Here is a 20,845-nt window from a genome sequence, read left to right on the forward strand (position 1 = left end):
AGTACCTCGTAGGTGATGTGGAAAACTATTATAATTAATATTAAGTATATTTCTTACTCCAGTCTATTTCTTAGATAACAAAACGCTCCTGAGAAACAGCGTCGCGCGCGCGATTTGACGACTCGGCCGGCCGATTGTCAAGTGTAGTGGGGAAAGGAGGCGGTGTCTCTGGAATCGGGCCAAAATGTGCAACTAATTCCGAGCACTGCGCTAGACCAATGAGAGAAACACGCGAGAATATAAATTGAAAGTACGCTAAGAAGCAACTCCGGGAAAGGACTCTCATCAATAATTCCAGAAGGACGAATGACAATGTAAGAATATTGAGTAATCTTGATATATCAAAGAGAAAATTAAACACCAACAGACCTGGTGATATAGCACTTATAATTACGATTTGTTATTAACTTAGACGCATGATAATAGCATTATAACAAACTAATTATAAAGCTGGAAACAAATTAGAAGGCAGCGTTACAATTCAATAAGATTAGTTAATATTAAAGGAATAGGAACTTAATTGCCTAAACAATTAACACACAATAGAAAGTTTATAGTAATTCTTTGCGAGAGCGTAATAAGCGAGTAAACAGTTAAATTAACTATGTCAAAAATAGTCTACACTGCTGTGTGAAAAGGGGCGCGACATCTTAACGCAAGACTGTAGAAGTGATCTCATGATAGTTTCAAAGAACCTAGGTTTGGACCTGAAGCAGTTACCACAATTATTTAAGATGTTACGTGCGGTGGATTTCAAACCCAAAAGCCAAAATGCTTGTTTCACAAAAGCCATAGTAGATTAAAAACCACAATATAAGTTGAGCAAATGCTTTTGTCGAATGACAAGTTTGGTTAATGGATTCCCCTGCGACAAAACAATTTGGTGATGAGCGTTGAATGATAAATGGAAATCTCTTAATCTGCCGTTGACTCTCATTAACTTGTCATTTGCTTAAAATAGAGAGTGTCCTTAATCGATTGAAAAATTCAATTGCGCTGTTCTCAGTCAATGCTCAATATTTAGCAGGAAAACTCCACATTTGAACAGCGATGAACAACCTTTTCATGGATTCTGCGATTTAGTTCGAGAATACAATTAATGCATCTGGACTTTGAACCTTGGTATAAGTAGCTCAAGCAATAGAATAATATGCAAAATATCTTGTTAAATGAAGAGTAACAGCTGATAATATGGTTAATAAATTCGAAGTTAGTAGTGCTACTTGATTTTGAGAAGGTGTGACTCGTGAATTACTAACGGGTTTACCGGCTATTTTGACTCTAAGGACTTCAGAAATGAGAGTTCGGTGCTACCTCAAAGTGTAATCTACTAGGTTGCTAAACAGTAGCCCATTAGAACGCATCGGCTGGATTATTGGCGGATTTTATGTGTCATCATATTACAAATTTGGTTTACCGCTGTATCTCGCCGACCCTGTTAACAACGAAAACAGATTATCGCTTGAAGAAACAGCCAATCCAGCGCAGAGCGATGGTAAAGTCCGACCATAGATAAGTGACTTCTATCGGGACATAAATGGTTTAAACTACCTTGTTAACGAGCATTGATAGAAGCAGCTGATAACTCGAGCCAGAGTAAAGATATGGTTTTTAAAAGATGAATTCTAAATTTAAAAATAACTAACAAAAGCTGACATTGGTATTCATTATTAAAAAAAAAAAACGAATATAAAAATGTCTTAGATTAAACGAAAGATCCATTGAAGGTAAGTAGGTTTTTTAAAGACAAGTAGAAAAGTTCTATACCGTTTTGTAAAATTCTCAACCGTTATTGAGAAAAAAATAAAAATATTTAGCGTACGAGTGACAAGAAAACTGTAAGTAAACGGGACAGGCGACAGCGCCATTTGTATTCATTCGCTTTTTGTGCTCACTCACTCGCAACTTTTTGTCGCGCTTTTGATAGATATTTTTATTTTTTTTCTCATTAACGGTTGAAAATGTTACTAAATGGAGTAACACTTTACTACTTGCCTTTAAAATACCTACCTACCCTTAGTGAGTCCTTTATTTGATGTAAGACACCTTGTATATACAAGCACCGTAGGCACAATGGCTGGCGTCAAAAAAATCCATGGATTTAAATCTGCTAATATCACATAGGAAATATTACGCGTGGATTAATGCTAAAATCTTGCAAATTTGGTAATTGTGCTTTGCATTGCATCCATTTAGTGTGAATAGACTAAGGAGCAGACTTATCCTAATCAATTTTTGCTAGCCATAACTCTCGGACAATATATTTTGCTACACAATGCTAGGACCCATTAGACCTAAGAAATGAAACAACCTTGAAATATAGGAAAGAATAGAGCGCTTCGTAGATGTGTCAGATTAAAGCTAAGACTCATAAGTAAATAAAAAGACGTCACTTTGTTGTGACCAAGAATTGCCTAATAATCTGAAAACTCCTTCTTTGTTTATCGGTAAATTGTGATGTAACTTAATTACCTAGTACCAGGAATCAGCTCATTTCTAATACGCCGGGTAAACGACCGGGGCCCAGCATATTGTCAAATGCAGAAATCTGCTGAGATTACACGAAAGGCGCACAAGTATGATTTCGCAAATCGTGGAAAGCACCTGAACGTTGATTATCACTTTCCGCAGCGAAATCGGCTGATATTTAAGATCTGTTTTGACAACAGCCAACTATAAAAGGCGCAAACTGACGGCACGCACCGGTTAGTCACAATATCTTGAAACGCAACACGTAACTCTACCCGGCGAGTAACGGTGCAAACACTGCGATACCTAACACGTTTGAACTCTTTAGGCTTGCAGTCGCAAGCGTAATAAACAACGTTCAAACGGTAGTGTGTGATAACACTGAATAGATAAGTGTGTTGGATTAAAACAAGTTTCATTAATTGACCCTGATCACTAAATTTTCTGTCTACAACACTCGGTCCCGAAGGTCGAACCGCACACACCGGCTACGGTACAACAATTTTTGTCATCAGTCTTAAATGATAAACCTGATAATAGTTGGGCACTATTAAAGCTTCATTTGGCAAACTCGAAGCACCCAAGTTTTTGCAGTTTAATGATTTGATCACGGACTTGCAGAGCCCTGTCTAAAAAATCCTTACCTATTAGCATGTCAGTGACATACAAATCTCCATATAGATACAGAGAGCCTAAAGAGAACTTTTTCTCGTATTAATCGACAAAGTGAATTAAAACTCACATTGTGAAATAAGAGGTAACTGAAGTGCCATAAGTTATTGTGCATAAACTAATCTCTTGAATCGGAAAAAAGCAGTTTTTACGCGACAGAATTTTCTGGAGAGACGAATTTGTTGGATGCACCAAAAGCTGCCGATACATCTTAATTAGGCCGTCTACGAGAGTGTATCAAAAAATATAGAAACAAATGAGAATCGATAGTAGATCGTTTTAGACAACTGAATTTATTATCGTCACATCATTTATAGACAGCCCAGTAGTAGACTTACAAGAATCATCAAAGATTACTCTAAGTTTCGAATCCTGGAGACCTTCTTTTTTTGTGCAATGATGTAGTATGTAGTATTGAACGATGATGCCGGTGGGAAGGTTGCTTCAAGATTTTATATAGCCCAGAAATAAGTACTTTTTCATGAAGGCGGAGTAGTGACTTTTTAGCTCGGAATCGCGGGCGAATCGGCGTTCAAGGTAGTACAAGCGCCATAATGCAATGTCTTTTAAATCGCCAGGATCTGAAAGTAGCTTATCTCTGAGAGAAAAACGCACTATGCAGAATTTCTCTGAACTCCGCAAAACGGAATTGAAAAAGTGCTTTTCGTAGTTATATTTTTTTGCACGTTGTGTACACGTGATTGTCGTGGGGAAATTCCTTAAAGTTCCAAAAACACTCGAGTTGATCATTCATGTCTGAAGAATCAACGAGGAATGCAAAAACCTGAACTGTCTCGACGGCTGACGAGGGGAATGCAATTTGCCTGCTAATATCCATTCTAACATCGTTTTCTGTAAGAGAAGGTGTATCCAAAGAGACTTTTTGTTCGATACAAAAAATCTCAAAAGACTTCTGTTCCGAGCAAAATGTAAATTCTAGCAAACAGCTTAAAATTAGGGTCCGCCAATCTCATGTTACGTAGAATGGAAACGGCGGAGAGTTTTATGTTTATATTAGGCTGTTCATCAGTGATGCGATTCGTCAGGATGCAATCAACTCTTCATTATTATCAGCTAACATTGTATTCAACGTGTGGTGACTAGTAGTTCTCATGGGAATATCAGTCTTTATAGAGCAGAAATTTAACCTAAAGCGCAAAGGTAGGCGTTAAATAAGTAACCGGAGAAAACGTTTTATCTATTACGGAAATAGAAACTTTAAAAACACGAAGAGTTAGATCCAAATTGTTGACAGATTGTTTGGTTATAAAGCTGACCTAGTAGCCAGAGTCTAATAGAACATGTTGCCTTTGGGAGGCATCCTTTGTGGGTACCAGCATTATCGCAGAGAAAAGAATAACGATCTGCTTGGCTCTAATGCTGACAGAATGTGTGGATCGAGTCGCGAGAGCTATTTGTTGAACTGTCGAAGGGCTTAGGTAGTTGAATCGAATCGTTAAGATGAGAAGTCTACCCGGAGGTGTGCGATTGTAAATGTAGAAAGTAAATGTAGTAAATGTATTGTGCTTGCTGCCACATGACCGGCAAGTACCGAATAAACATTTATTGACAAAATGTGAAATGGAGCGTAAGCAATTTAGGCAAACCTTATGCGTCCGTGCAATTTTGACGCGTTGTAAAATTGGTAGCGCCAAAAAGTGCTTACATTGATATAAAAAATGCTTTTCTCTGCACATGTAACATTTGGCCTTTGTGGCAGCATGGCAGGAAAAAGCCATTTGCTTGTTTAATGAGACAGACTCATTTTTGGGTCGATTCAAACACCTGACATTGTTGCTCAAAAAATTGCATGTATTATTAGAAAATGGGAAGCACTTCGCCGATCAATGACCGTTGTTATTCGTGAAAAATGCTGGTATCAAGCTTAACATACAAGGTGTATACCAAAAAATCCAATTGATCCATGGGGTGTTTGAAATTTGGAATTACACGTGACAGAGAGCGCTATTAGAAATTCTCCTTAGATCAATTGCATTCTCTTTAGCTTTCTCTAGCCATGCTAGACGCATCCATGAGCGCGCCAACGTGATTTATAATAATAGCACGTTTTTTTTTATCGAATCGGTCTACAAGCAGGTTCCACGCGAAAAAATAATTATTGTCGGTTATTTTAAAATTGCTTTAGATGTTTTAAAAAGTGGTCAAGATCACTCAGGAAGGAGACCATGATAACATATGTCAAGGTCATTGAAATCGAAGAAGATGACCCTTTTCTGCTTAATTATCTAAAATGTTTTAGACAAAAATGGTATGACTTTGAAAAAAGGACTGTTAGAGCAAATGGTATTCTCCAACAATGATTTTATGCCCCTGCTTGAGAGGGCAGCGCGATATCACTGAAACCTCGAGTCAACCCGATGACCGGAATGGGCCACGTGCCACCGGGATGATTGCGTCACGCACGCAAGTAATTACACGAAAATAAGCGGTCCTCTTAACTTAACTTAATAATGATCAAACCGGCGAGACAATAAATAAAATAAGTGAGCGATAAAACAATGTGAGGCGTATTCCGATTTCTTTGAGCGAACGTACAAGAACGCCGTGAGCACGTGACGAGCACGCCGCGACAACGTGCACAGACAGTGAGGCTGTATTTGTTGAACTGCGTGAGCCGGCTTACTGTTCGGTATGAGAACTATTCTCGCACTTTGAAATGAGCAATGCCGTTTGACCACTGGTCAGGAGCTGATGAGCACAATGAGAAAATCACTGAGAGAATTCAAGAGCCAAGTTTACACTACAACGTCCGGAACAAGAAAAAAGATTAGAACCGGCAAACGCCACACGTGGCGCGGATTATCAATAAATTATCGGTCTGTGACGTGGTGCCACCACGTAATTACCCGCTCCACTAAACAAAAGCGTAGTCTCGTCGAGCGGGCCCGTTAAATCGTTAACAAGGACATATTGTAATATTATTGATTTAACCTTGAATAATTTTTTGACAGTCGCGTAAAAATCATCTTCAATTTCTTAATTTAAAAACTTAATTTTTTATTGCAGATTTTTTTTCCATCAAAATGTAAGTAACATTTGCCGGAAACGTTTTTCCGAACAATATCATTTTATGTACTTGAAATAATCTTCAAAATGAATTTTGACGACATTTTAAGGACATTAGTAGGAAATAAATACGGATTTTAATCCGCGTGACATTGAGCGGGGCATGGGGACGGGAAAACAACCTGATGCGAGAGGAACACGGGGAAGGGGAATTTTATTGGCGCGAAGACGAGGGATTGTGAATATGATAGACTAACCCACTTCCATTGTTTCTCTTTACATGTCTTAACGCCAATGAATTCTTCTTCTGTCCCCACACTCCGTTCATTGCTCTCGCAAATTAGAACTCAAGGTATATGCGTTTATTCAACAATGTCTCTACTTTTTGACAATTTGTATTTTTATTAAGCACTGAATCTATTTTTAAATTAAATCAACTATTTATTTACACATTACACTAATTTTATATAAGATTAGAATTGAAAAATAATTAAAATATAATTTTTAACTATATTTTTCATTTAATCGACAATAATTAATTTGCATGTAAAAACAATAACAGTTTTTAAATTTGGAAGAAAAGCGGTAAAGAATAATAAATTAAAAATTAAAGTTTTATTATAAAAATATAAAAAATCTTTTAAAATGCTAAAAGTTACAAAAATTAAAATTACACTTACATGTCTTATAATTTTTATAATTACTAAAACTAAAAACTAGAAAAAATAAAAAAACGTTTATAATAGAAATCAATTCATATTTATCTCAACAAACACTTATTTACCCAATATACAATATATAAATATATTAAAGTTACAAAATTAAAACATTATTACAATAAAAAGGTTAAAAAAATTAAAATTACATACACTCACAACATACGTTATACATAAAAAATACAAAAGTTACAAAATATTTTAAGAAATCGTAAAAAATTATATATTATTAATCTGATCTAAAATTGCAGTGATGTTGTCAGTAGCCGCTGCCAGTCAAAGATCTAAATTATTTTGCGCAGGATAAATTTATGTAGCTTGGTTATCATGGAAAATTACAAAAAAATATTAATACAAAAAAAATGTTATTATACAGGGTGTCCTATACTAAACGGACGTAATTTGAGAAATAGGTAGAACTGGTCTAGACGAAAAGAAAAGTCTGATATCATTTTGTAAAATTCTCAACAGTTATTGAGAAAAAAATTAATTTGTCTAGCGCAAGAGCGATAAGGAAGCTACGCGTGAATGAGCGCGACAGACGAGTGCTAAAAATTGTGCCGTCGCTTGTCGCGCTCATTCACGCGTAGCTTCTTTGTCGCTCTTGCGTTAGACAAATTAATTTTTTTCTTAATAACTGTTGAGAATTTTACAAAATGATATAAGACTTTTCTATTCGTCTAGACCAGTTCTACCTACTTCTCAAATTACGTCCGTTTAGTATGGGACACCCTGTATATATAACAAAAATATTTAAATAATAATATTGTTACGTCCAGGCCGTTGATAATTAGAGATAGATGGATAAGGATGAAGCAGATCTGGGTAACTGACCTTAAAATCTCGAGATACACAACAAATAGTGTACTCGAGAAACCGTTCACACCAAAGGCTAAGATAAGAGTCAATGTCTCGGAAGACAATATGACGTCTTATTTAAGCCGCGTGATCGGTGGCTGCTTATTTTAATAAGGTGATAGAAAAATCACCTGTTATCAGGGATGGGGCCGGTGCGACTTAAAGTTAAAATAATCCGAAAGACAGATTTATAAAAAGAAAACAAAAGAACAATGTATATTTTCAGAAAAAAATTACAGTTGAATGATTATAATATTATTAAAAAAAATACGCAAAGGTGTAAAAGGGAACGCTAAGGAACTGGAGGAGAGTAGAAATTTGATAAATGTGATTCAGGAAGAATAAAAGGAATAGGATGTTCAGGGTGGTATACAAAAATGACAGGATCGTTGTCGGATAGGTTAAATTCGGTTTTAAATGCTGGAGGAGGGAAAGATTAATATTCCGTGGAATCTTGAGGTGGCTGAGGATATTTGGCTGCGACTTTGTTAAGGAAATGTCTGTATCGATCGTTAGTCAGAGGAGAGAAAGGAGAGTTAAAAGAATGAGAGAAACTCGGAAGTGCTATCGGTGGAGGGGTAGAAGGGTCAAAGGAAGGAATAAAATTCGGAGATTCTACGGGAGTAGGGAAATATGAAGGGCCTTGAGATTCACAATAATCTGCATATAGTCTTAATTTTGGATAGCAAATTCTACAGTTATAGCTTCCGCCACATGGCATAGGAATTCTTCTTTTTAGTTCCACAAGCAAATAATCGTACTCGGAAAAACGATTTTCTGATTCCGCAAGAAGGCGTGGTTGCGTTCTGCTCACAATAATAAGTGATATTGAATTTAGTAATTTTAACGGTTATTCGAGAAAAATGAATGTTTGACTTACTACTTAAGGCTGTTTAGAAATTCGGGACCCGTACTTATAAAATGCCCTTGGCGTATATTCGTCCTACTGGCGGATCAGCGGATTTGTGGTACCGGTGTATCGGCAGATTCGTACTTCCGGCGGATCGGCAGGTTTGTGCTTCTAGCGGATCGGCTGGTTTGTCCTTCTGGTCGGAGCACGCTGGGTTATCACATGGATCGCGGGTATAATTACGCCCGATGCCAAGAAACTTTTTGAGAATGATCATCCAAACGGCCCGCTCGGGCTTTTTATACGAATTCATAAAGGTGTTATTTATTGGTGCCGCGTGCACCGCTTATCGTAGGGCTGTCTGATTCATTTTTCTCGAATTTTCCATTTCCGAAGAAAAAATTCTTTTCTTATTAATAATTCACTTGACTTTTTATTTACTATTAGTCATTGTTCTGTCCGATGTCAGCGCGTTAACACTCACACGGTAGTTCGTTTTTTATATAATATATTTATTGTTCGAATCACGGAGACATTAAGTCTTACAAATACTTTCACTTTAAAATTATTAATTTCACCCGCAACAACGCCTGATAAAGAACGAACTTTATCGGTCGCGTGGCGAAAACGCACTTCGCGTACAGGCGCCTTCCTGATAACCAAATAACTGGTATCGTCGCCTAGGGAAGGATGGCCACTTCTACGTTTAATCTATTACGGAATATTAGCGCTTTTATCAAAAGCTTCGCCCGTCGAAGTCGCACGGTCCGAGGTTTTCTCTAGACTGATTTCGGAAGTTCGGTTTCTTCGCAATTTCGGGAAGAAAACGGGGGAACTTTCTATGATTGGTCGAAACAGTATAATAAAATCCTTCGGATAGGATATCGGTGACTCTCTTGAAGTCTGGATTCCTTTCGCGACGCTAGAGATAAGGCTCTATTGTTCGGCCTAAAAGCCGCGATCAAAAATGCCGCGTCGGCGGGCAAACTTCTTTAATCTTTCGGCAGTATTTCTTTATTTGTTAGTCGTGCACGACAACGCGTATACGTGTAAATATGTATATACAGGGTGTCCCAGATCAGTGGGCGATGCTGTAAATAATAGGTAGATTTAATCAAATTAAAACGAAAAGTCCTTTACCATTTTGAAAAATTCTCAGTAGTTTTCGAGAAAAAAATTAAAATATATAAAATTTATAAGCGTAAGAGCGACAAGAAAGCTGCGCGTGAGTGAGCGCGACAAGCAAATGACTAGAAATGGCACCGTCGTCTGTCGCGCTCACTCAGCCCACGCTTCCTCGTCGCTCTTACGTGTACATAAATTAATTTTTTTCTTGAAAACTATTGAGAATTTTTCAAAATGGTACAGGACTTTTCGTTTTAATTCGATTAAATCTACCTATCATTTTCGGCATCGTCCACTGATCTGGGACACCCTGTATATGTGTTACGATACATAACAGTCATCTTTATAAAATCAGAATGTTCTAGAAAAAAAGAAATTAAAAAGGGCGTGGACGTAACAATATACATACAATAAAAAAAAAAATATTATACATACTTTGATCCCATGTCGCGGGGTCCTAGCACGCACTCTGTGCCATGTATTCAACTCATATAGGGTGCCCGATATAATTTTGCTCCCGAAAACTATAGATAGTTATTAAGAAAAAAAGTCGAAAAGTCAAGTATCATTTTAAGAAATTTGTAATTGTTACTTAGTAAAAAAATTAAATCTTTAAAAACAAACGTGAAGAATGCTATGAGTCGGGCGCGATAAACGACGACAAAAGTATATTAGAAGAGGGATACGGAATTATCGCGCAACATTAATCGCTTGCTAACCCCACCCACCTTTATTAAGCAATTGCAGTCATGCAATAATTCCGTCTATCCCTTGAAAATATACTTCCGTTTTCGACTGCCGCGTCTAACTCACAGTGATTTTCGCTCGTTTGTCAATTTGTCATACACCCGCGTAAAAAAGTAGCTATTACTCTTGTAAAGGAGAAACAATATGATACGGACAATAAACCATTTATTGTTTGCTTAACAATAAGACGTGCAAAAAAAAATTTTGAATGGGATAAAGATAAAAAATTATTTATTATACAAAATGTGACAAAGTCACTATTAAACAAATCACCTCTCGGCCCCGCGCCGCGACCACTAGCCGTCGGCACTAAAAATATTCGCGCAATCTTGTAAAACGGCATTAGGTAACACGGGCCGACCATCCGCCCGCAACGTATAATACGGGCCGACCATCCAACCGTGCCGCGCACCGCTACAAGTTGCTCGTGAGAGGGTTTCCCCTCTCTCGAGCCCACGGATATATAAACTAGCTCAAATGCGAGTCAGCACCTTATTTCGATCTAGAGAGCACTCCAGAAACCGACCCACCGGGACTTGGGCGCTCCCAAGCCTTTTCTCAACCGGGCTCACTTGATTCTCGATACCAAAACCGACCGGACTCGGGCGCCCCCAAGCCTTTCCTTCACCGGACTCTCTCGGCCCTCGACATCACTCTCTACCTGACTCGGGTGCCTCCGAACCTCTTTCCTTAACCGGGCGCACCCATTTCCAGACACCGTTCTCTACCCGACTCGGGCGCTCCCGAGTTTTCTTCCTCAACCGAGGGCACTCGGCTCCAAGCACCGCTCTCTACTCGAATCGGGCGCTTCCGAGACCCTTTCCTTAACCAGGCGCACCCAGCTCCAGTTATCGCTTTCTATCCGATTCGAGCGCTCCTGAGCCTCTTTCTTTGAATGGGCGCACCCGGCTCCAGGCACCGCTCTATCTGACTTGGGCGCTCCCAAGCCTGTTTCCTTTAACCGGGCACCCCCGGTTTTTCTACACGATCGCGGAGACCCGTCACGACCAACACAACCTGGACGGCCCTACCTGTGCCACTGCGCCAAAGACTCGCGACCGCGGAGCTCTGTTACAACCGACACGACCTGGACGGCCCTACCTGTACACCCGCGCCAAAGATTCGCGACCGCGGAAACTCTGTCACGACCGATAAATCCAGAACGGCCTTATCTGGACACCGGCATCAAGATTTGCAACCGCGGAGACTGTTACGATTGTTATGACCTGGGCGGCCCCCACTTGTATGTTATCGGCAAAGACACATAACCGTATAGAATTGTACGAACAACTCGGAAAAAACAAACATTTTCTCCATACAACTGTGACGCCGTTCACAGACATATAATTCGAAGCTACACGATCACTTACGACTCGGGCAGGAAACTCACCTCTTTTTTGTAAATATCAACATTTAAAAATACCTTTAATAAATCAGTTATTTTATTTAATTTACGTCTCGGTCTCTGTCCGTACCCCGGATCCCGCCGAGCTTTGTCCCCGGCCAATGATACTGTGTTACAAAGTCTATATTAATATTTATATAACTTCATCCATTATAAACAATAATTGAATATTAAAATAATAATAAAACATAATTTTAAAGTATTATTTTTATTGCACATCTCTATGCATCATTTAAACACCATGCATTTTATTAAAATATGGAAGTTAAAAATTTATAATTGGTTATCAGCATGAGCGAAAATGTAACGTATATACCTCGGTGAAGATATACATGTGCGAATGAGAAAAAATATGATACGCATGTAATAAACTTCTAACTCAGAGTTACGACGTAATAATGAATAAGAATTTGAAATTAAAATTCAAAGAATAATGTAGGATACGGATCGAGAATGATTATTATTACGTTGTTAAAATAACTTTTATTTAGAAAGATGATCTGCGTTCAGTGGCTCGCAAGCAAATGTCAAAGTTCTTTTCTTGTTAGCACACAATCGACTCGACTCTTCCTTGTCTCTCTACGACTGTCTCTTAGCGACGACGACAGTTGTTACTTTGTTTGTTTGCACATACATTCACCCCCGTTCTCTCCCTAAGGCCCACCCACTCTCACCTGCCGCGCCCGACTTATTATGTGCTCCGCGCCAATTCGTCAAAATTCAGTAATATCTTACTCGGTAACGGTTACGAATTTTACTAAATGATATCTGACTTTTCGATTTGTATTCCCGATATCTATCTACAGTTACCGGGAAGGAAACCTAATTTCAAACACTCCGTATAGAGAAATAATTTTATTGACACGAATCATTGTTTCGAGCACACGTTCGTCATTATTGTGCCAACGTTTGTCGTTTTTTATCGGACAAAGGTTTGTTGTGAAAAAAGTGCTGTGCTAAAAAAGGACTCTGTTCTGACTCATTACATTTTTAAGAGTTCCATACCCTGGAAATTCTTAGCACAATTTGAAAAATTATGCATTTTCTTACTAATGAAAAATCATTATGCATTGTCGTGGAAAGATGGAATCGTTTCATACAGCATGACTAAACAATTAATTACGGCGGCTGTAGCTGGTGCGAACGGTGACAAGGTGTTACGTCACGTATATGTCAAAAGATATGAGAAACGCACGTAGTTGGTTAATATGCTCGACGCCGATGTCAGAAAAAACCACATCATTGAAACTTATAGTCTGCCTTCTTTCAGTTTGTATCCCGATAATAATTAAATTTTCGAAAAAATACTTTGATACAAAGTTATTCAACTCACTTAGCACTAAAAATAGAATGAATGAAAAACACCCTTTTTTGTAAAAAAATTTGTTTATTAGTATTGTGAAAACGAAGGACATTTAAGGTTACTCAAGGTTATCAAAATATTATATGATTTTTTCTTAGATGTTCCACAATTTTAATAATAGGTGTTATTTCATAATCTTTATCCGTTTTCAAAAAAACATAGTAAACTTTTTATTAGACTCGCTCTGTATATATAGTATTCGGTTTTGCATGTCACTTCTGAAATTTGTCCATAAACAATAATAATTTAAGACAAAAGTCATGTACAATTTTGTAAAATTCGTAACCGTTATTGAGATAAAAATTAAAAGCGTAAAAGCGACAAAAATGCTGCAAGAACGGTACCATTCGTAGTCATTCACCTGTCGCGCTCACTCGCAGCTTCTTTGTCGCTCTAACACCTATACATTATACATATTTTAATTTTTTTCTCAGTAACGTTTGAGAATTATACAAAATGGTACAAGATTTTTTTACTTATCTCTGAAAGATTAACCTATCTTTATGAGTTTGATAATAAGGGATGGGACACCCTGTATATACTCATATACATTTTATTTTATTATTTTATTTATTATGTTTAGAGGTATGTCGAATATTTGTGTGACTGACAAGTATCTTAGTTGGGTTGTACCAGAACAATGGACAATGGAAGATGCAGCAACGGTTCCAGTCGTGTACTGCACGTGTTATTTTGCTTTGTACATGAAAGGTAAAATTCAAAGAGGAAACAAAGTTTTAATTCATTCTGGTACTGGAGGAATTGGTCAAGCCGCAATCAATCTTGCGCTTTATGAAGGTTGCGAAGTATTTACAACTGTTGGCACTGCCGAGAAACGGCAGTTTATAAAAAACACTTTTCCCTCTATTCCTGAAGAAAATATTGGAAATTCTCGAGATACTAGTTTTGAACAAATGATTATGCAGCGTACACAAGGTCGTGGAGTAGATATTGTACTGAATTCTTTAGCTGAAGAAAAATTGCAAGCATCTGTTCGCTGTTTAGCAAATGGTGGTCGTTTTCTAGAAATTGGAAAATTTGATATGGTTTCCAATAACGCATTGGATTTAAATACTTTTTCTAAAGAAATCAGTTTTTATGGAATTTTATTAGATAAGATATATTCTTCAAGTTTAGAACTAAAGAAAACGCTGTGGGAAGGTATAGTGAAAGGTTTAACAAATGGCGCTATCAAACCTTTGTGTAGAAAAATTTTTGACAAAAGTGAAATAGAAAATGCTTTCAGATATATGGCTGCTGGAAAACATATTGGCAAGGTACAATTATTTTTGAACATATGTAAAAGTATAAATTATGACACAAAAAAATTTCATAAATTAAAAATAATTTTTTTATTTATTAAATGTTATAAAAATAATAAAACATGTAAGTTCAGTTAAATTTAATTTTGTTAAAAAGTTCTTACATTTATTAACAAGTAATATTAATTAAAAAAAATTATTTTTAATTATTTTTAAAGAATGGAAAGTATTTCATTCGTTCTGAAGTGTGCTACGAATTCGTCTAAACAAAAAACATGATATAACAATATCATCAATGTTATAACTCAAGTTCCCGCAAACGGAGGCTTAAGTTAAATCGATAAGTTTCTGCACGTACAGAATAAAAATGCAATTTTGCAAAAACAGTAATTGAAACACCGAGCGATATCTGGACGCTACGATAGCTCTCACGTATCAACCGTTTCCATTCTTAGCAAATTCAGCTGATTGCTGTGATTTTATGTAGCAACAGTCAGGTATATTAGGGACCGCCTGCGAGCCGCTCGCGAGCAGTAAGCAATTGCATTTTATCAAACACGCATCATAAATTCAATACTACTTTATTGGACTACTTTTTGCCCATCAGTCCGAAAAACAAACCTCTTAGCACCGGTCACGGTGCTACAACATACAATATATTTATATCAATCGAATGTTTGCTCGAGCAAAAATAGAATAAAATTTTTTTTACATTTTGAGTCATAAAATGACCGTAGCGCACTTCGCTTCTATGTGTATTTTATATATTCTAAAGGATTTTTTATTCCGTAAAGCCAAAAAAAAAGATTTGATCCTTAAAACAAAAAATGATAAAAAAGGAAGCTCCAGAATCTCCTTAACTGTTGTTTTTTCATCTTAATCTTATATATGTCCAAAATAAAGCTGACGTTTTAAACCTCCTAGCGACAATATTTTAAAAATTATGTCTGACGTTTGACCGTTTTTATAAGTAAAGTGTCAGGTTAAACCGTCAATTTAATTTTTTGACAACATACAATTAAAATTTTTTGAAAAAAAACACGCGTACAGCACATTCATGGTTTGTTTTAGTTATTATACAAGATGAACGAAAAAGGTTGGAACCCTTTAATATTTCGGAAAATATAAGGTTTTGGAAAAACAATAAGTTGGTATCATTGGTTTGACATTGCAAACTCGTTTTGAAGGTCACCATTAATTTCTTAAATTAAATACCTTATTTTTTATTACATATTCTTATAGCCGTAGAGTAAGAATTGTTTTTAAACACAATGTAAAATATAAAATTGCCGAAGGCGGACTTGTTTGATTGAAATTATATGAAGTGTCTTGTTCAAAGATGATAAAATTGTAGTACTGCTTGTCATGTCTAACACCACAACGTTTAAAGTAACAAGTTTCCGATAGATGGCACTTTTCTGTTCAGCCATCTTGCCTCATATTATTTAGTGTGTTTATAATTATCACGAAAAAGATGATAAGGAGAATGTTCTTAATTTAAGGTTTCTTTTTTTTCTTTTTTTTTAATAAAAGATGGGTAGGGTGTTATCATCTTCGAACGAGATACTTTATATAATCTCGATCAAACGAGTCCGTCTTCAGCGTTTGATCGTACGATTATATTACATGTGTTTCGTTCTCGATAAAAAAATTGTAGGTTTTTAGAGTTAAGTAATAATTTTTCCTATTTTGTTAAATTTAAATTTTATATTATTTTATTGAATGTAAACTATATATTTTATTGAAAATAAACTTTATAATATTTTATTAGTATAAACTTTACAATATCTATAATAATTATTTTATAATTACATATGTATATTTGACATTAGGTTTCTGAATAGGTCTGTCATAAAATTGAAAAAATGTTTGAGAACTTGGTGCCCATTCGGCACTGCGTCTTATTAAATATCTACAGCTCTTTTACACTCTGCCAATATTGAAGCATGTCTTGTGCTATATCCTTTAATCTGACTAGTATCAATCTCTGCTTTTTCTAACAAATTTTTAATCCAATGACTTATCGTTTGTGAAGATGCTGTCTTAAACGGTTTTTTTGTTGTTATAAATAAATTTTTTGTATATGTTTTTTAGATCTTTAGTGTACTTTAAAAAGTCTATAATTGTAGTTGCTACACATAATTTTAGTCTATCTCTAAAAAATGATAGAATTAGTTCCGGCTGGAATGCTCCGGGCTTTGAGCATTTTGTTCTTTCTGTAATTTTTATATTTATATCTTTATTTGACTTTATAATGTTATTTATATTAATTAATGCTAATGTTTATAATCTTTGTCCTGTAGAAATAGTCAAAAGAGTGGCTACTTTTTCAGCAACTTTTCTTAATTTCAATTCTTTAAAGGGAGGTAATTTTTTAATGTAATTAAGTCCAGAAGTAATATCCCATGTAGAAAAGTACCTTGGTTTTGATGATCTTTGTTTAAATACCATTTAAAAAAAACGAGAAATTAATCCATTCTTATTTATGTCATAAATTGAAATTAAGGAAATTGTGGAACGAGTAGTATTTAACGTGTTAAAACTAGCACCTTCTGTAAAAAAATTATATAAAAAACTAATAATGACAGTTGTACTCGCATTATATAAGTCTACTTTTTTAATATAAGTACATTTGCACTATCGCTTTAAACTACAATCATACTGTTTCAAAGTTGACTTTGTAATTGTATTAATCATTACATCTATAGTCTTTTCTGATAATTTTTTTTTCAAGAATGATTGCCTGATAATTTGCCTACCACCAATGTGAGGTGGGATGCCAACGGGTGTATTCTGTTTCTGGAAGGAGACAATAGTAGATTGTTATTGGGTTTAAATAATATAGTGGGTTCACAAAAGAGAGAGGTGAATAGAGGATACCACGGTTGGGTTGGCCATAAGAGTACCACAACTGTGTCTGTCGCCTTATTATTAACTATTTTTCTTAAAGTACAAAGAATAAAAGCAAAGGGAAGAAAAACGTAAAAATTTTTTATTTTTCCATGATTTGGTAAAAGCATCAATAGCATCAGCCTCCGGATTTGAAAAAAATCTAGAATTAATTTTTTTACATTTTTTGTTTATTCTGGATGTAAATAAGTCAATGGAAAAGGGACCAAAATAACTTTTTATTTAGTCAAAAACTTTTTGGTAAATTTCTCATTTTGTATCTGTTCTAAACTTTAGTAATAAACAAGAAATTTTACGATTGTCAATTGCAAATTAGTCGATTCTAAAATAGCCTAGCGGATGATGAAATATGCGCTTGAAAAGAAATAAAGAACAAACAATTGTTTTGAGCACCAAAAGTATATATACAGGGTGTATCATTCCATATTGACAAACTGTCAGAGTTAGATAGGTCTCGTGAATACAAGTTAATAAGTCCTGTGTGTGAAAATTCTCAATAGTTATTGAGAAAAAAATTAATTTGTCTAGCGCAAGAGCGACAAGGAAACTACGCGTGAGTGAGCGCGACAGGCGACGGCACCATTTTTAGCTACTCTCTTGTCGCGCTCACTCACGCGTAGCTTCCTTGTCGCTCTTGCGCTAGACAAATTAATTTTTTTCTCAATAACTATTGAGAATTTTCACACACAGGACTTATTAACTTGTATCCACGAGACCTATCTAACTCTGACAGTTTGTCAATATGGAATGATACACCCTGTATATTCCTGAGGCATAAAAATTTTCCTTTTACGTGGGAAGAGGGAAAAGCCATTCAAAACCTATAGAAACAATTAACAAAGGAAATTTGATACAGATTATTATCACTTGTACGACCTTATGCAGTCTTTAGAACAGCGCTTGCGCACATAAGTCAAAAACTCGTCACCATGTATCTTCCAGCCTTCTTCAACGTTTTGCATGCCGTTAGAAAGCATCGACTCACAATTTTGTACCGTCGTTGCTCTAGCGCGGGCGTATGCAGAGTGTCGCAATCGTGAAAGAACGAGCTTACCGTGAAGTGCCGTCGCCGATCACACACGGGTTTGCCACGTGCCGAATCACCTTGCCAACGGCAAATTCAGCACGTGGTTCGCTAACCTTTTGCTCACGGTGGATACCGGGACGGTCAGTTGGCTCTCACCTTAAACTTCAACATCCACAGTTCGTCCTTTGATTCGGTATTAACAATCTTCTTGCTGGCTTCACTATCTTCTTCTTTATCGCGGTTTACGCTGGAAAAATGCTGCAGTGCTACAACTCATATTTGTTCACTGCGTACACACACTGCGCCACACGTTGCTGCCGCATCACTACTCAGCTCCACAGCAGATGACGCAGGCACCGACCAATGATCGTACAGCAGCACGATCGTCACCGTAAAAGTTTGCCAAGCAATAATTTGGTTAAAATTAAATTAAACCGAACAGTATCTATATTACTATTTCAAGATGCTCTATCAGCTTCTATATTTTTAATTAAAGGAATGTATGTGGACGTTGACGGTGTCCAGCCGGCGCTACAAGTCGCGCAGAATAGGGGGTCACAATTTAAGACAGAAAGGCAGACACTTGACAAATTCACAAACAAAATCAGATATATTTAACAAACAAATAAAGAAAATAACAAGCGATAATAAACACAATAAAAAGTAAAGTACAAATTATAAAAAGAAGCGATCCTCTCATTTGAGGAAATAAAAGCGGGTCGGTATAGACCGCGTTTCACTTATCTGTATTCCGCAACGGCAGAAGAATGCTGTCGGCAGCGGACGCAAGGAACTCGCAGTTCGCAGCTTGCGGTTCGCAATTCGTGGTTCGCAGTTCGCAATTTGTGATTCGCAAAAGGCCTGGCCAGGCTTGAGCACGCGGAGTGATTCGCACGTATGCACTCGATGCACAAACTGGAACGCGGTTGAAAGAATAAAATATTAGAGTATAAATTATAAAGTGTCGTGGAAGACGACAACTCAGCGATGTGCTCGCTCTGAAACTTGGAGGGACTCTGAGGGCTCGACTGACGCAACGAGCCTCTAGAGCTATTGTTCAGAGAAAGTAAATCGGGAGAGTCCCGGAAGATTAGCCGGGGAAGTCCCGAGACAAAGTCCGTTCATAGAGTGAATAATATTAAAAGAAAGGCCGCGGGATTAGAATTTGCTTCCTCCTCCGGACGGCCGGTAATGTGTGAGGTGACGTCATCCGACGTGCGAAGTCGGAGGGATCCGCCACATGTATAATGCTTTCAGCCATATTTTCCTCTCTTCATACCATTCCCAAATGTTTCTTGAAAGTTCACTAAGATGTGGAAATTGTACTCCACCTGCTTTATTTATATAAGAAATAGCTGTGTTATTATTTATTCTGATTAAAACTTTGCATTGTGATAATTTAGACGCAAAACATTAATTTACAAAATAGACAGCTAATAATTCTAAGTAATTAATATGATTTTTAATTTCTTCTTTGTTCCAAAATCCGAAGGTTTTAATGTTGTTACAATAACAACTCCAACCTGATAAGGGTAAATCTAAAAATATTTCTATTGCAATTTTCTGAGTTTTTATTAAATTAAAACCAGTTATAGCATTTTGTTTCCACCAGATAAAATTTTCTAACATGGCTTTAACTAGAAGAATTTTTCCTTTATGATTTCCACCATTAAATTTTAATGCAAGGAATTTTTGTCTTTTTAGACGTTTACAATGAATGAAACCATAGGCTACTGCTGGACAAGATGCTGTTAATACTCCTTAAAATTTTGCAAATTCTCTAATTTTGTAAGATTTTTCAATTTTAAAATTATTTATCTAACTTCCTATGTAATTTTTTTTATCTGTTAGATTTAAGAAAAGATTAACTGAGTCAATAATAAAACCTAAAATTTTAATTTTTTGTTTGGCTATAAATGAGCATTTTTCGTATTTTATAATGAAACCTAGATCTTTTAATAATTTTATTGTTTTTATGGTATTTTCATCATATTTATTTTTCGATTTGTATACAAATAAAAAATCATCTAAATGTACTACTAATATTATTCCTTGCAGTCTGAGTGTGTTAACAATAGGTTTCATAATTTTGGTAAAAATATATGGATTTGTACGTAAACCAAAAGGTAAACATTTAAATTAAAATAATTTTCCATTAAATTTAAATCTAAGAAATTTTTATGACTTTCATGAATTGAAATTAAAAAATATGCGTCTTTGAGATCTATAGAACAAAGAAAATTGTCTTTAGATATTAAATTTAATGCAGATTTAATATCTATTATTTAAAAATGTTCAGGTTGAATAATTTAATTTAATTTTTTAAGATTAAATGTGAAACAACTTGAACCATCGGATTTTGAACAAGAAAATAAAAAAAAATAATTTGTCTATCATATTTTCTACACTCTTCT

General features: G+C 36.0%; 1 protein-coding gene across 1 annotated transcript in view; it reads left to right on the plus strand.

Moving 5' to 3' along the window:
• The window catches only part of LOC139108254 (fatty acid synthase-like), a 215,641-nt gene that overhangs the window by 160,843 nt on the left and 33,953 nt on the right, over positions 1-20,845 (plus strand). The window contains 1 exon segment of the mRNA XM_070666383.1: positions 13,816-14,509. Coding sequence (XP_070522484.1) covers positions 13,816-14,509 — 694 coding nt within the window.

Source organism: Cardiocondyla obscurior, linkage group LG14 (assembly GCF_019399895.1).
Source record: "Cardiocondyla obscurior isolate alpha-2009 linkage group LG14, Cobs3.1, whole genome shotgun sequence".
Taxonomy (NCBI): Eukaryota; Metazoa; Arthropoda; class Insecta; order Hymenoptera; family Formicidae; genus Cardiocondyla; species Cardiocondyla obscurior.